Here is a 16520-nt window from a genome sequence, read left to right as displayed (position 1 = left end):
AGATAACCGAGACAGGTGCAAACAGTGCAAATATGACAGGTGGGAATGTAATTTTGAATACTGTACATGTGAAAGTTGTGAGATGGTCATTTAGCTATAACATAACATAAACAAAAACACAAAGTGCTTGATTGAGGAAAAACTAAAATATTTGTGACAGGATAAAAATGTGAACAAATAAGGCTTGACATGTATATTTAAAGAAGCAATTAAAACATTGATTCAGCTACAGCCATCATGTTCCTGTCTGGTACTCTCACAGGCTTGAAAAAACTAGATTAATAACTCTACACAATGTAGTAATTAGGAGTAATATATGTACTGTTCTCCTTGTTTTACTTACTATAGCACCTATTACTAAATGTTAAAAATATGTTATGTAACTAAAGTTCTATGAATTCTGGATTCCTGCCAGTGTTATGTAACCATCCATTCTCTTCGGATCAAATAGTAATCTCAGCAAGGCAGATGGCTTCTTGGTTAGTGGGTGACAATATTATCACACGAAAAGATGGAATTACCTACCTAGGTTCCATCCTGGAGGCCAATCTTTCCGGTGATAAAATGGCCACCAACGTAATCAAAAAAGTCAATCAAAGAACAAGATTCCTTTACACTTACAGGATCTCCTCACTGGTCAACAAAAACACCTTGAAGACCTTAACAGAAGCCCTCGTACAAGGTTTCTTTGACTATGCATGCACCTCTTGGTACCACAGCACCTCAAAGGCCCTCACCCCCCAAACCCACCTCACCCCTGCCCACTTTGACAGGCTGGAATGGCTTAGGGTCGACGACAGAGTACAGCATCTTGCAATGGGTCTGGTCCACAAGATTCGATACACCACCAAGATACCCATGTACCTGTCTAAATACTTCCTTAATGTTAACGAAGTCCACACCCACAACACCAGAGGGAGTGCAACAAACCATGTACAAACCAGATGCGGTAGAGGAGATCTTGAAAAAACAAGAAGGTGGCCGCACAGGCGCACACGCCAATAGCCAGAGTGCCAATATTTTATTAGGACAACAGGTAAGACAAAAATGTATCCAACGTTTCGGCGGTTAAGCCTTCATCAGGGAGTGAAGGCACAAACAAGGGACTAAATTATTTTCGCTCCTATGCCACCAAAATGTGGAACGCCCTACCAACAGTCATTAAGACATGTGAATCCCTTGACTCCTTCAAAACCTTGATGAATTGAACATGGTGGACCCTCTTGTAAACAAGTGTAATGCTTAATTGGGCCATCCACTCACAGTTAAGTCTTTGTATTGAGTTTGTGTTTGAAATGTACTGTAATTCTGCAAACTGTTTTTCAATCAATCAATCAAAACCATTAAAGGTTCTATGAATTTTGGATTCCTGCCAGTGGCAGCTTACTGCCCACTGCTTATGAACCGACTCTGATGTCAGAATCTACAAGCTCATAGCGCACAAAGTGATGCAATATGAGCAGTAGTTTTGAATAGCCAAAGTATACAGTAGGCCTACAGTATCAATGCTTGAAATGTTTGTGACTATAATGTCTAATTTTGCTGGGGACCCCTGGTGTTCATTCTAGCATAATGCCATTTCTGTTCTAAATAAAAACGTAGGTGTGTCACAAGGGTCCAGCCGTAACCAGAGGCGGTCCAATACATACAAAGAGAGAATGGCCAGATTAGCCTTTCGGACTTCTCCATAGACTCTTGACAGTCCCGTAATATCAGTACTGTTTATTGCAATATGTAAATTTTATACTTCCCTCTTTTCTCAATCCACCATTATATGCCATTTTCTTTAGAATGTATACGGTGTACCTCAAACAAAATATTATATATTTATTTGGTTCATTATAAACATGTGTGGGATTAATTGGCTATATTTAGTACAAACCTTATAATTAGTACTACAAAAGATGAGCTCAAAACTAAAATATATGGAATGTTTACATTTTAGATTTAATACTTCAATTTAAATATTTCACTTTGGTAATATTACAGGCAATGTGAGACAATGTTTTCATTATCCACAAAGCCATACAGTACAGATGCAGTCAAGGCACAAAGCTGCTCCAATAACTCAATAATCAGTTAATGCAAAAAGGCTTGTTCTTGTGCGTCGTCTCTTCTGTCTCTCAGAACGTAGTTTCAGACAGATAGTTAACACAGTAACATTTAAAAAAATATTTATCTACCTATAAAACACGTTAATGTATTATTTTCTATTTTATTCAGTGACGGAGACCTCCGTCTGGGCCCTTAAACTGTGATGTTTCTGCAGTAGTAAATTCGAATCATTTGATGAATAGTAGGCAAATAGTCCACCATTCTCTCACAAATTCAGTATGCGTAGAAATTATTTCCCTTATAATACATTCACTTATAAGCCATTTTCTTAAGCTTCATGCTTTGTTGCAGTTATTGCTTTCAGTACTGATTTGAAATATTTCTTTGCATAAATTTAGAACTTGTTCATGTCTTTTTATAACTTAAAAACTCCCTTTTTTCTGAGGGTTTCAACCAGGGCCACCCCCAATATGCCCACCCCTAACCTTAACCTCAGAAAAACTATACCTAAACCCGATGAACCGGTCTTCAGATTAGTCCTTTCTATCTTTAGTTAATTGTAGAGAAAGGGGGGAGAGTCCCGTTTCTGAAAGACCTGTCTTATTCGCTCTAGACAGATATTTGAAGCCTCCTCTGTCTCCTTGGCAAGGCTTGATAGGCTGAGGAAGCCATGTGGGAGGTCCTCTAGCACTGTCAAGGTCACAGGCTGGCCCATATCGCGCAGCTTCTTGGCAAACATCACAGAGTCGTCCAGCAACGCATCGAGTGCCGAGGCCTGTGTTATCAGAGTGAGTAAATAACATGTCATGAGAAAGTTAGCGGCCATACATACACTGTAAATACACACCTTACAGACGCAGGCAAAATATTATGACATCATGTTACAGGTACTTAAGGAGTAGTTCAGTTATTATTATTTTCTATCAATTACACACCTCATGAAAAGTTTACTTCATGGACATTTTAGTTTTTTCTTATATATATATCCATTTAAAATAAAACTGTACATTTATGAGTTAAAAAACTGCATTTACGGGGACACACATTTTAAGGTGCATTCACATGGGGAGCGATGCAATTCAATATTAATATTGATGTGATGGGAGGTACATATACTACATCAAAAGACTGTTTCTGTTTGCCAGAGCATTTGACAGCTTACACAAATAAAAAGTACAAAAGTAACAATGGAAACATTTCTTAAGCCTATTCAAAGCCATGGCTCATGGCTTTGAAGTTTGAACTAGATACTATTGGAGCATGGCTCACACATTATAATATAAAATAACAAATAATAATCAATGTTGAACAATGCTAGGCTGAGTGGGATTTCATAGACAATGCAATCAATAAATCATCCCGTTTCCCTAGACCTAGAGTGATCATGTATGACAGATAAATAAACATAATCTGCCATAGCAGTGATTTTCCTCAGCCCCCTTCCCTCTCTCACCACTATGTGAATAGGTGGCAGGCCTCTTAGAAGGTTATCAGGAGCCAGCAGGGGTGACACAAATGGATTCTTCACAATGGGGCAGGCAACAGGATTAACACAAGCCAGACATTCAGAGCGAAGGGGCTCAAAGTTTTCTGGGTAATCCCAGTGGTCTGCTGAGTTTGTCAAGGATGTGTGGGGAGATCTTGTGGACCTCCGGTGGGCGTCATTGTCTGGTGACCTCCTGGGCGTTGATGTTGATGAGGATGACCCCCATCCCCCTGTAGTTCTGTTGGGGTCCATGAAGGACTGAATCCAGTTGGAGGCCGTGCTGCTGAGGTCACTCAGCAGCACGGCCGTGTCACTGCTCAGGGCACTCAGGGTGTTCACACATAACCTGGGCTGCACCGTCTGACATTCCGTACCTGGGAGAGGGAGATGATGTTGGGTGTGGATTTCGGTGATGGGTGGAAGGGGGGGGGGGGGGGGGGGGTATTGGTTACTTGACTCACAATGTTTTTTCAACACAACTGTTAGGGATTTTGGGTTGGGGATATTGGTGCAACAAAACAAGACAGCACAAGTACTTAAATGTATTTCATTTCACATAATGATGAATCTAGTGTATTTTTTGACAATCAAGCCTGTATTATGGTCTGGTCTGCATAAATTGAGTTAGTATTTTATCTGCTAGCCCAGTGCCACACTGGCACCAAATTGGTCTGCTATAAGATAATGCCATTTGAATTCTCCTTTGTTTATTGTCAGTGTCACTCTCCAAGAATGTGGCAAATGGATGCTTGCCAAGAGCCAGGCTAAGAGAAAACAGTCTTCTAATGTGTGCAATGGCAGTAACCACCATGAGCTTGCCAGTAAGCTGCTCTCCACAATTATGAAAAACACACCACAAAGTCACATGCCTCTGGTCTTGAAGACATCAATTTAGTACTCGCTTCTCACCTTACTACTTCTTCACATCTATTACCTGATACTGAACCCTTCATTTAAAAAAAGATCACACTCATGTGAAGTGAGGAGTGAGGCGCCCCTCGTCTCACTCCTTTAAACAAACATTGTACTTTAAACCAACATTAGAAGTCCATAGACTTGGCTGCCATATGACATAATCAGGGCCCCTCAAAAACATAATGTCTTGTTCAAATGGAACTGAAGTACATGTTCTTTTCTAGATGAAGCGTCAAATAGCAATAATATGGGTGTTCTTCTATCTTCTTCTATCACCGAAGTCCTGACGTCACTGTCGGTAGAGGGCGTCAGTCCCCAGGTTCATGTATTTTTAATTTGCATTAAAATCCCCATAGGGGGATTTTAGATCTCTTCATATAAGAACTGCGTTTGAAAAATAAACCGATCATCACGGCCTTCTCACTCATATGAAGCATCGACTGAAGGTGGAAATGTACAAATATACCCAAAGAGTAACAAAAGCGTTAGAAATGAGTCAAACAACCCAGAGACTACATTTCCGGGTAGGCGGGTGGCTGCATCTGCCCGTCGCACAACAGAAACTGAATGTTAATTACGTTTCTGAACCTGTGTACTGGCGCCCTCTACTGAAAGTGACGTCAGACTTCGGTACTCTATAGGTACTAAGCATAACCAACTAAAATAATCTCCCAGCCAAACTGGAGGCATCACAGAGGAATCAAACCAATCTCCACGGTGGTGTGCAGGAACTTGACCCCTATGTCAGCCGGTTGTCCCACCATTTCCCCGTTTAATGACACTAAAGGTGTTTGCACATAGGACGCGTTTTTCGGGACGAATATCGGAGCAAATGTCGGAGCACGGAAAAAAATAATCAACCTCACATAATGTCAATCACGTTTGCACACTGCCGCCGAATATTGTGTCCGTATTTTATCCGATTTCGCAGCTATGAATACCTTAAATACATTATCAATAGTAGCAGTGGTTTGAATATGCCTTTGACAACTCAGATTGTTCGGAATTACCTGTTGTAGAAAACAAAATCTCTGTTCACATACCTGTGTAAGCATTGAGGCACTTTGCTAAAACGCCGAGAGGCAACAGTGGGTCAATTAACGTCAACAGGCGGGAAGGCGAGGCATCAGTGGTGAGTAAGGTAGCAGGGTAGGCAGCCATGATTCCATCAGGGACTCGTACACCGCTGGCTATAGCCTTCATGGACACAGTGATGCAGAGGTTCCCCCCGGCACTGTCCCCTGCCAGACAGACTCGCTGTGCAGTGGAGCCTAGGGAACATAGACAGATCTCTCTGTGTTAACATACCTGTTGGACAGTGCTCCCAAGCACATGATCAGGGACAAATCAACGTGAAAGCAGGAAACGAGTAAATCCCCTTTACAAATGACTAGGAACCAGTTGGCAAACCAGTTAGAAAACACAAAAACTAGAAAAATCAAAGATGGTATCTATAGAGCATTGGCCATTGATAATCATCCAGGGGCCTATTTCACGAATCTTGGATTAACTAATCCAGGATATAGGCCAAAGCCAGGCTTTTTAAATCCTGATCTTTACAGCCTGGTTTATTCCGTTCCACTAAAGCCAAGCGAGGCTCAGAATTGGCGGATTTGGCGAGCCGGGATCAGCAAGCCTGGCTTAATAGACAGTCTGGCTTGTTGTCTCTAGACCCCTTCTGTGGATCAAAGATTTACTGATCCTTCTTCTTCATGGGGTATTAAGGCAGTTTGCATCCTTAATAGTTGCATTACAGCCCCCTTCTGTATATCTCATTGTCTTTACTAATCTATTCAAGACCAACTGATACAAGGACTTAAGCTTCTAAAATAAATACTGCTGCTGTAATTAAAGAGAGAACATACTCTCAATAGTGGATAGACTGAATGATTAACTACCCCAAAAATATAGTTTACATTTTACCACTACTATTAACTTAAAACAGAATTCTTAATATTGTAAGCATAATGATATTGTCGCATTGTGATAGTTGGCCATAACTCCCTCCTCTGAGGGAGCTACCTTTGGGGAAGGGGGTTGTTTTCCAGACAGGGGCCAGACTGGTGAGGGTCATAGGTTCATGGGTTCATTTAGCATGCCAAAGTTTGTGCTATTGCCATTGAGAATGCATTGGGCGTTTAAGTTACATAACTCCGAAACTACAAAACATTTCAAAGTAAAAATGTGTTTCCACAGTAAGCTGAATTTTACAAAGTGTGAATGGAGTTTCTAGGTGAAAGTGATTTTTTGAAGTGCCACTATCTGCCTATAAATGTCTCAAAATTGAAAGCACTATATTTCTAAAACTATGAAACATTTCAAAGATTCCTTTTCAGGCACACATGTCCACCGTAGGATGAACCTAAATAGGTTTGAATGGGGTTTCTAGGTGTAAGTATGTAGGACTAGTAGTGGGTGAAACGTTACAATATGTTGTAAAACAATGAGTAATGGTAATATTTAGTGGTTTTCACTTTTACAAAGAATAATAATATAATATAATAATTATTCTTAACCGTGCACTTGCACGACAGCAAACCTATTCATGGGGAACATTCACCAAAAGCAGCTGATCTACAAGCTCACAAGCTGTCATGATGTTGTGCAGCCTATATATTTTGGTTATTTGATTTTATATAGTGCTTAAATTAGTCCTTTAATGCAGACCGATACAAATAAGGCAACATAAACCCATAATAATTGAATACATCTGGAAAACATCATTGGTTTGTGATCAGTTTGACTGCTTAATGAACAGTAAAGACATCAGGATTAGGTTAAACCTGGCTGTTAGCCTGGTCCGGAGCAGGCTAAGTCCAAAGCATAAGTTCCCATGGTAACTTATGTAGCATCACTTTCATGAAACCGAATCAAGCCTCAACATATCCAGGTTAACTGGTTAAGTTAATCTGGCAAGATCAACCAGCTTTCATGAAACCGGTTAAGCACTGATCCAGGATATATTAAACCAGGATATGTGTTAAAGCCCGGCTTAATCTCTAATCCAAGTTTCGTGAAATAGGCCCCTGTACATCTCTGCAATGTTCACACGCACGCACAACACACACACACACACACACACACACACACACACAGAGCACCATTTTGCCTGGCTAGTGGCTCCTTCACAGCAGCAATATCACTGACCCAGGAGATGGCAGTTCTTGAGCGCCCAGCAGTAGGCGTACATGCATTCCTCCAGGGCTCTGGGGAATGGGGCCTCTGGTGACAGAGAGTAGTCCACTGACAGGATGGGCATACCCAGATCCTTAGACCAAGTTCTCAGGTAATTCTGAGATATAACAGGAGGGATGAGGAATAGAAGAAAACATCAGGTGAGACAGGAATCAAAGGAGCAATATAGTTGATAATGCGGCGGGCAGCCAACAAAGACTTTACAACAGCTATCCACCACTGTGACTGCGAGGTCACGTTCGCATGCAGGTTAAGATTGTGTTTAATTGTTTATTGTTGTTTATCTTATGTACAGGTAGTAAAACATATCTTACTATTGGTGTACATGCAATTCATGGTACCACTTGAATTAAAAACCTCTGAGGAGACTGTATATCTCTGCAAAGATTAATTAACTTTCCCAAAGCGGTCTCTAACCAGACACACCCTCCCCTGAATAACATGTTAGTTACAGTATGTCGCCAGAACCTGTGAGTAGTCAATATTTTGATGTATTGGCACTAGCTGTGCCATTCAACGCTATGAAGGATTATTCTTAATTTAAGTGCAGTATCCTTTGATTGTTCATCATTCTAAAGAAAATGTGTTCTAATAAACTTTTGTTGAGAAATCATTATGCTTGCAGCCATGCATACAACATGCAAATTATAAAGCAGCTACAGTAATTTACACACACACACACACACACACACACACACACACACACACACACACACACACACACACACACACACACACACACACACACACACACACACACACACACACACACACACACACACACATAAATACATGTATATAAAATCCTTGTCCTTCATTGCTAGATATTTTGTTTTATTTCTTGTACATCACTTTCCTCTCCAGACTGTGATGCACTTTGTCTCTTTTGAAATGTGCTACACAACGTAAATCCATTAGCATTAATGTAGTTACAGCTGTGGAAGATTAAATTACTGTGAACACCAATATTCATGCATGTTTTATGGGATAATGCATAGCAGACCTCATGGGATTTTGAGGTCTGGGCCACAAACCCCCCTCCATGGAAGTGAACGAGCAGCCAGGGAGACCGAGGCAGTCTCTGTTGTCTATGGACCCGGGATATGGAGATGGGTGGAGGCTCGGTGCGTGAGAGGAGCAATATCTCCTCGCTGTCCTAAAAGTAAAGAAATGTATAACTGAAGTAATGAAATAAATGGAGAAAGACTGTAAACATCTGGCGTTGGTATGATTCAAGATGTTTTTGGAGGTCATAACTACAGAAGAGATAAAAGTACAGTACAATAACAGTTCTAAACACTTTTCCTGCCTACTGTAGGGTGTGTTCACACTGTCTGCCATTTATGAAGAAAAAGCACTGTCTCAAGCGCTTTTTGAATTTAGTTTCCAGAACAACATTTCTCACACAATTTAGAGTTTATTTGTATCAGGGATCTTGTACAGTATACATTAATCTCAAGCAAAGAGAAAATATGCTTTGTACCAGCTTTAGCTACTATAAAAAAGGGAGACAGTGGCTACGTTTACATGAGCAGTTAAATCCCCTTTTCATTCCGAATAGAAGTTCAATCCTATTAAACGTTGTTATGTAAACACCTACAAAAACTTACATCCGAATGAAAACGCTCGATGCGATCTAAAAACCATTCCGATGTCACTGGCCGGATTACTCCGATGTTCAATACGATTGAAAGAAATGTTGACTCATGTATACACTGCTTCGGATGTAAGTTCATTCTGGTCTTTCTGAGCATGCTCCAAGGCGCTCATATCCAAGGCGCGCCGTCGGCGCCGAGGAGTTTGCACATAGAGCGCGTTATTTCGTTCCTTTTTTCAGATCCGAAATCCACAAAAAAAACGTGGAGCAGCAGCAGATGAGATACCCCTGATCTGTGTGTGTGTGTGTGTGTTCAACGGTCTCTCTCTCTCTCTCTCTCAAAAATAACGAGCGACCCGATACAATAATAATCATCAGTGTTGCGTTGCGTGCCCTGGCCGTGCTGTAGATACAAAGTAGTAGTACAAATAAAAACGAGATGATCACCTTCCCAGCGGAGAAGCGGAGCCGCAGCGGGTGGGGAAAAAAAGACGGTAAACACTAAACATATATGCCCGCGCCGCCCCTATCCAACCAGCAGCCTCAAAGCTACTGCGGAATGAAATTATGGGATTTCAAAGTATCGTCTTTCGTCTGTAATATGTTTGTATTGTTGAGACAGTCACAATGAATGAACTGCCTATATTTTATGTGTCCAACAGATGGCGTAGTTTCACGTGAATTAACATGTATCATGTCTTCTATCACTTCTCCATATAAACACTCATTCGGAATGACCATTTCCCATGTAAACTCGCGGCAAAAAACATTACATCGGATGTATTTTATTCTGAAGTATTTATTCGGAATGATCACCCTTCATGTAAACGTAGCCAATGTGAACATGCCTGTTGTTAAATCTTGTTTTCAAGTTCCTGACCACATCCCTGCACATACAGCAATCTGTAAACATAATTGGTGCTCACCTGTCCTTCCCTGAGGTCGAAGGAGATCAGGCGCATGTGGACCGGCCCAGGGCCCGAGTGGGCAACAGGAGGAGATACAGTAGTGGACAGACTGGGGTCTGAGGCCAGGGGGAGACGTAGAGGCACAGGAGGCACCGAGATCGTCACGTTCACCTGCACCGTGTTAGATGCTATTCTGTTGAAGCCCTGTGGGAGGACCAACCAGATGGAGAAAACGTGTGTACGTGTTGGTGGTTGACGGTGGGTGTTGGGCGGCAGGGTAGTGAAAAAGCATGAAGACACTTTGACAGTGACCAGAAATGGTTACAGGAATAAGCCACCACACTGGATTAGTAGCAACAAAGGCATAACTGTGACATTATTAGGTCTTCCTTCCTGATCATTAAAAAATTGTTTATTCTACCATCTTTACTTCTTGTTGGTGTTGTCAGGAAGGAAAACATGATAATATAATATTTAATAACTTAATAATTTATTAAAGAACATTTAATATTATTAACATAATTTTTTTTGCATACATTTCTCCAATAATGGTCACATGGCATCCATTTTTCTTTTATGTCACATGTGCCACAAACCTCTTTAACCAAAATTCCATAACAGACTTTTATTCTCAGTTTTCAACAAATTTCAAGTAAATCAAAAGATGGGGTATGTCTCTTAGCCTCACCTACCGATATTAGGCCAGATTCTGTGAGGTTCCAGAAGGTCTTCCAGAACTGCATGTCCAGATTCTGGGTTATGCGCTCAAACTCTAAACCCCTCTGCTCTGGGTCAAGGACATACTTCCCTGATGTGAGGAGTGAGAGAGCTGCCATGCCTTGAACAGAGCAGAACAAAACCAATCATAACACACTTTGACAGCAGAGAAACTAAAGCACAGCAGAAAAGAAAACTCAATTATATACTCCAGACACCTCTGAAAGAGCAGAACATCTAAGCGGTATGACATAAACATATAATTATAATTTACAATGTAAGCATTTAGCAGACAGAATGAACATTTAGATTTATTCAGCAATGCTTACACAAACAGAATAGGAAGTAATCTATCAGTGGGGGGTAGGGCTGGAAAAAGTCAAAACGTATGATATTATGATATATATCTAGTCTCTTATCACAATCTTGATATAACTAGGCGGCGGTGGCTCAGGGGTAGAGTGCCTGGATGGGAACCGCAAGGTTGCCAGTTCGAACCCGGGCTCCCCCAGAGTTACTGTCGAAGTGTCCTTGAGCAAGACACTGAACCCCTAATTGCTCCTGATGTGCTAGTTGGTGCCTTGCATGGTTTCCGCTGCCATCGGTGTATGAATGGGTGAATGTAATGCACAATCTATGTAAAGCGCCTTGGATAAAGGCGCTATATAAATGCACCATTTAAACTAGACCAATGCTCTTTGGGCTTCAGCCTATCCTCATGATAACATGAGGATAGGCTGTCTCTCCTGTGTGGAAAGACTTACTGTACCTAGCCCAGATTTCTGTTTTCCATAAGACTCTCCATATGCGACCATGCTTATGACGACAGTCTGGAGAAATGGACGAAGAGTGGGAGTGAACTGTCAAGAGAAATGAAAAGATATTAATTTAGTTAATCGTTTTAAAATCCACGAGTAATTATTAACTTTAATCTTCAGTCAACACTATTATAGACTTGATCCTCAATATTTAATACTAGCCTAGTGAATGAACCTCATATATGACTTTTCCTACATTTATGGATATAGACTCACAGCATTTTGGAATTGAACTATACAATTGCACCATCTCAACAATGTATAATAGTCTATAAAATTATAAATTATGCTGCTGCAGCTTAACATGTATCCCTTCCAAACAAAATCACGTTTTAACTGACAGACATTGCCATCCTTAGAGACCCATGCTCTCACTTGTGGTTAAAGGTGGGGGGGGGGCATACAGAGGAGCGGCCATGGGGTCACCAAAAGATTCAGATATCTTTGGATTTTGTCCTGAGGGTGGCACTAGAGGCTACTACATCATGGGGTACCTCAATGGTTAAGGGCTCATCCACCATGCTCAGCAAGTGCACTTAGGGAGTTTCCATAATAAATTACATGATCTGGTGACATCTCACCTGAAAGCCCAAACAGCGGCCATAGAAACAGGCCTTGTGCATTGAGGTGTACTCCTGTACAAAGCGCTGGCTCAGTGCTCCATCTTGGAGGGTGTACAGCTGGCCACGTTCATTGTCATTGATCAAGCGCTGGGCGAGGTAGAGGAGGGCCCGCAACTGGCATAGAGCTTTGCAGTAGGCTTCCATCTCGGCTGCGTTGTGCTCTGCCCTGAAGAACGCACCATGACAGTTGGAAATGATGTAGCGGCCTTTGTGGATGATGTGCATTAGGCAAGAGAGCAAAACCTGTTGACGATAGACAGAGAGTGACAGATAAAGGATTAAAGTTACAAAGTTTGAGAACATCATCTCATATACCCAGTCAAGCAGAGAGAGAGAACATTGCATCTAGTGCATATACTTATACCTTGACCAAAGTGCGGTAGCCATTCCCTGGTGTTTGTGCATCAAAGTCATAGTGGTGATAGACTGTTGTGAACCCGGCAACCACTGGTACCAGAGCGCGACCATGCTCCTGGATCTGTCTCATAGACGCCACCAACCTCTTTGCAACATTGCTGTACAGCAAGTCATCAGGCCCATAAAGGGTAGCGATGGTTTCGTCACACACGCTGTCCAAGGTTTCAAACACTACCTTGAAATCCATAGCTGAGGAACTGGAACTTTTTTGAAGAAGAAGAAGAAGAAGAAATGGTACAATGGACAATTCAGGTAAAGAAATCTGCACAGCACAAGCAACAAAAATAAAAAATAAACAAAAACAAGACAAACAGTACAAACAATACAACTGGGGGAGAATTATAAGGCATTAGACAGGGATACACATTCCACATTCCAAATAATCAGCTCAATCAGACAGGCCCCATGACATCACCTGCTACTAGACTTATTTTTCTTTGATATCTTCTTATCTATCTGTTAGTTCTGTTCAAAGGTTGAAGTTTCCTGCATAGTCAGACTCAGGAAGCCTACTTGTCTTGACCTAATAGGAGCATGTTTATCGTTGCATAGGTGTTTAGTTAATTACTCAGTCAGTAATCTATAGATTAAAAGTCTCAGTGTCTCACTGCCAAAAAGTCATGGATTCCCAAGACAGAAAACTTTATATTGAACATTGCAGAGCACTTTTCTACTAAGTACTATAATTGTATAACTGTATACCTTTCTGTACAACTACAGCTATGCGATTTAATTGAAAATAGGCTAATAATCACTGCATCATGTGGTCAAAGTGCTGCAGAATGCAGATCTGTCATCAAGTGTCAACAAAACCGGGGAGTGCGGTGATGCGCAGACCTGTGTTGTCTGTCATAGAGAGATGAAGAGTAGAGATGTGGCCTAGTTGTGGGAATTCCTCTACAATAGGTAGTTTAAAGTACCGGTGTCCTCTCTTACACAAAGTAAAAAACTAACCAAAAGATCTAAATGTAGAAGAAAATACACGACCATAAAGCTTCTATGCTTCCCATTTAAATAAGTTAAAGTGTCGTGAGATGAAGACTTTAGTTTTAGGGCAACTATACCGCCACCGGGGCCGGCCGGGTATTAAGAAAGAAAAGAAAGGAAACTTCCCACCAAAGCCAAATTAAACAAGCTTGCGCAGCAACACAAGGCGACATTTTGTTACCTTATTCACGGAAGTCACGCTCTCCTCTCTCATATTTTGGTATCAGCGGCATTTATATTAGTCCTTTTTCAGTTACGTAACGTAACAGACATCAGATATGTAGTGTACAACCCCTTTAACAACCCCAAACGACCCAAACAGCTGATAGGCCCACATGATGACGTTAGCGACAATTGCCTGCGTTGCGATATCAGCTTTCATTTCATCGCCTCGTAATGTTAATTTACAGTTGTAATGCTATTGTATGTGTGGAAACGATTTTCTTAGCATGATATTCATGCCTTCATAGTAAATTGTGTTTAATAAAATAGTGTACTTTCGTTCGCAGAACAACTTTACACACGAGCGAACACAAGAGTATTCGAGCAATGGCATTCCGCGATCATAGTCGTACTCAGCAATGAATGGTGTGTATCGCCACATTCGCCAGAAGCACTGAATATGGTTGGTTAGCAACTTAGCGCTGTAGATAATTATATAACTTAAAAATTCGACTTACCATCACCTTAGGCTATCACCACTACCAGGCTACCGTCGCATCCTCTACTACCCTACTGACAGTTTCGTTTCCGACGTAGCCCACTGGATCCTGGGTATGCTTGTCATGTGAGCAAAGAGCGCTGTGCTGCGCTGTAGGCTTGGGCAAAAAATATCAACAGGTAGTTTCCCGACACCCCACCCCTCTATGCACCCTCCCCACACCCCACGGGCGCGTGCGGTATTTCCGAACGCGCCCGTAATCTCTCTCTAGTCAAAACAATGCATGTGACTTTGTGACGTGAAATCCTGTCCACCACACCAATGCAATGTCAATGGAATGGACACTTGACAGAAGGCAACCTTTAGTTGGAGAATTTTGCATTGACTAGCTAATACAATGCAACTACCTGTACATTTATCTGTGATCATAATGATCAATAAATGATCATAATGATGGCTGCATGGCCTGCATGTGTGTGTGTGTGTGTGTGTGTGTGTGTGTGTGTGTGTGTGTGTGTGTGTATGTGTGTGTGTGTGTGTGTGTGTGTGTGTGAGGCAGTGAGTGAGTGAGTGAGTTTTGAATGATTTTGATTGAAATATTTATTAACAGTTTGCAGAATTACAGTACATTTCAAGCACAACTCAATACAAAGACTGTTAACTGTGAGTGGATGACCCAATAAAGCATTACACTTGTTTACAAGAGGGTCCACCTTGTTCAATTCATCAAAATATTTAGAGACGTACAAATAGACACTTCTATATAGCCAATACAGGGGCAGTTTCAAATTGCAGCCGTCCGTAGGTGCCCTTTGAGAGCGGTTTTGAAGGAGTCAAGGGATTTGCATGTCTTAATGATTGTTGGTAGGGCGTTCCACATTTTGGTGGCATAGGAGCGAAAATAATAGTACCTCATCTAGAAAATATATTGCTGAGTTGCTAAAAAGATGGGTGCTTTTAGAGAGACATATGAATTAAGGCCTAATTGAACCTGCTACACTATATTGATTCAGTGTTGGAAACTAAAGTAAATTATTACTTAAATAGTATTACTTTTTTCCAGTAACTATAATATAACTAATTACTTTACAATTTGAGTAATAATATTACTAATATGTTACTATTTTACAAAAGTAACTTAGTTTTACCATAAGTTTATTAATGGACTGGGTTGGGATGGAGTTGCTTTGCAGGTTGCTGATCCGGTCTAATGGTAGACTGGGTTCAGTGTGTTGGGATGGAGTTGCTTTGCAGGCAGCTGATCCAGTCTAGCTATAGACCCTAGTGGATACGGAAACGATGCGCACTTGTCTGTACATGTGAATTATCGGATGCAGAAGGGCAGACCTTAAATCTTTAGGAACGAACTGGGTATGTTACTTATAGTGTGACACTTTAGGGGACAAAAGATGCAATTACTGGGGACGAGAAAAAAAAGTTAAGTAAAGTAATATGTAACTATAGTTACTTTTGGCAGTAACTATTACTGTAACAGTAATATATTACGATTTTTTGATTATAATATAATCAAAAAATAGATAATATTATTATCTGCACACTGCAGTGCCAGCCAGCAGTAGGACTTACAGAGAAGTTGGCTGACTACATATGTAAAGCTCCATCTGTGGCATTTCCACAGGCCTGTGTCGAATTTCAAATGCTCAAGGAACTCCAACTTGAAAAAGGACTGTCCATCTCTCATTATCGAAGTTTGTCACATAATCTCAAAACGACAGAGCATTGGTCCTGGACCTGTGTTGTAACATTCCAGCTTTCTGTTTGTCAGATGTTCTGGATATAGAATTGATCACATAACTGAATGAATTTAGACTTTAGACTGGGGGTAAAATCACACCTGTGTGAACTGAGTGGTGCAACTCTCCCCCCCCCCCCCATTTCTACGCAATTGTATAATAGATAAATACATAAATAAAGGGGGGGACAGATGCACAATGGAGACAGTGTTTGTTTCACCTGACAGTTAATGATACTCGTGTCATTCTTGTTTGTTTATAATTTTACCTGTATCACTAAAGAGAACCCATTTATAAGAGCCACAGCCGCTTCTTCTTTTTTCTTCTATTTTTGAACAAAAAAAAAATAGTAGGACTTGTTATTTAGTAAAATAACAAAATAAAGGA

At 41.0% G+C, this 16520-nt stretch overlaps 1 protein-coding gene across 4 annotated transcripts; it reads right to left on the bottom strand.

The window, feature by feature from the left end:
- Nucleotides 1-1006: 1006 nt before the first annotated feature.
- On the bottom strand, nucleotides 1007-14532 carry lipea (lipase, hormone-sensitive a). Of its 4 annotated transcripts, none has more exons than XM_080786854.1 (11): nucleotides 14399-14532; nucleotides 12679-12934; nucleotides 12273-12557; nucleotides 11643-11733; nucleotides 10849-10994; nucleotides 10175-10360; nucleotides 8655-8807; nucleotides 7604-7748; nucleotides 5500-5727; nucleotides 3509-3915; nucleotides 1007-2830 (listed from the first exon to the last, which is right to left on the bottom strand). In XM_080786854.1, exons 2-11 carry the CDS (start codon nucleotides 12916-12918, stop codon nucleotides 2609-2611), a joined length of 2103 nt encoding a protein of 700 aa, XP_080642980.1. In that variant the 5' UTR covers nucleotides 12919-12934; nucleotides 14399-14532; the 3' UTR covers nucleotides 1007-2608. The 4 variants fall into 4 exon arrangements, with proteins under 4 accessions (XP_080642980.1, XP_080642981.1, XP_080642983.1 ...); XM_080786855.1 differs by having other exon boundaries at nucleotides 14405-14531; XM_080786857.1 differs by lacking the exon at nucleotides 14399-14532 and adding an exon at nucleotides 13900-14028 and having other exon boundaries at nucleotides 12679-12928.
- Nucleotides 14533-16520: the final 1988 nt, after the last annotated feature.

The sequence above is a fragment of the Protomyctophum bolini genome, assembly GCF_963924005.1.
Source record: "Protomyctophum bolini genome assembly, chromosome: 17".
NCBI classification, from domain to species: domain Eukaryota; kingdom Metazoa; phylum Chordata; class Actinopteri; order Myctophiformes; family Myctophidae; genus Protomyctophum; species Protomyctophum bolini.
The sequence above is the reverse complement of the archived record's forward strand: the minus strand, read 5'-3'. Positions and strand labels throughout refer to the sequence as shown.

Excerpts from the sequence above, each read along its gene's own strand:
- lipea (XM_080786854.1), bottom strand. The coding sequence starts at position 12,918 with ATGGATTTCAAGGTAGTGTTTGAAACCTTGGACAGCGTGTGTGACGAA. Across the intron at positions 11,734-12,272 it reads GCCGCTGTTTGGGCTTTCAG|TTCACTCCCACTCTTCGTCC; the intron begins GTGAGATGTCAC and ends TTCTCTTGACAG. Across the intron at positions 10,361-10,848 it reads CAGAATCTGGCCTAATATCG|GGCTTCAACAGAATAGCATC; the intron begins GTAGGTGAGGCT and ends GTCCTCCCACAG.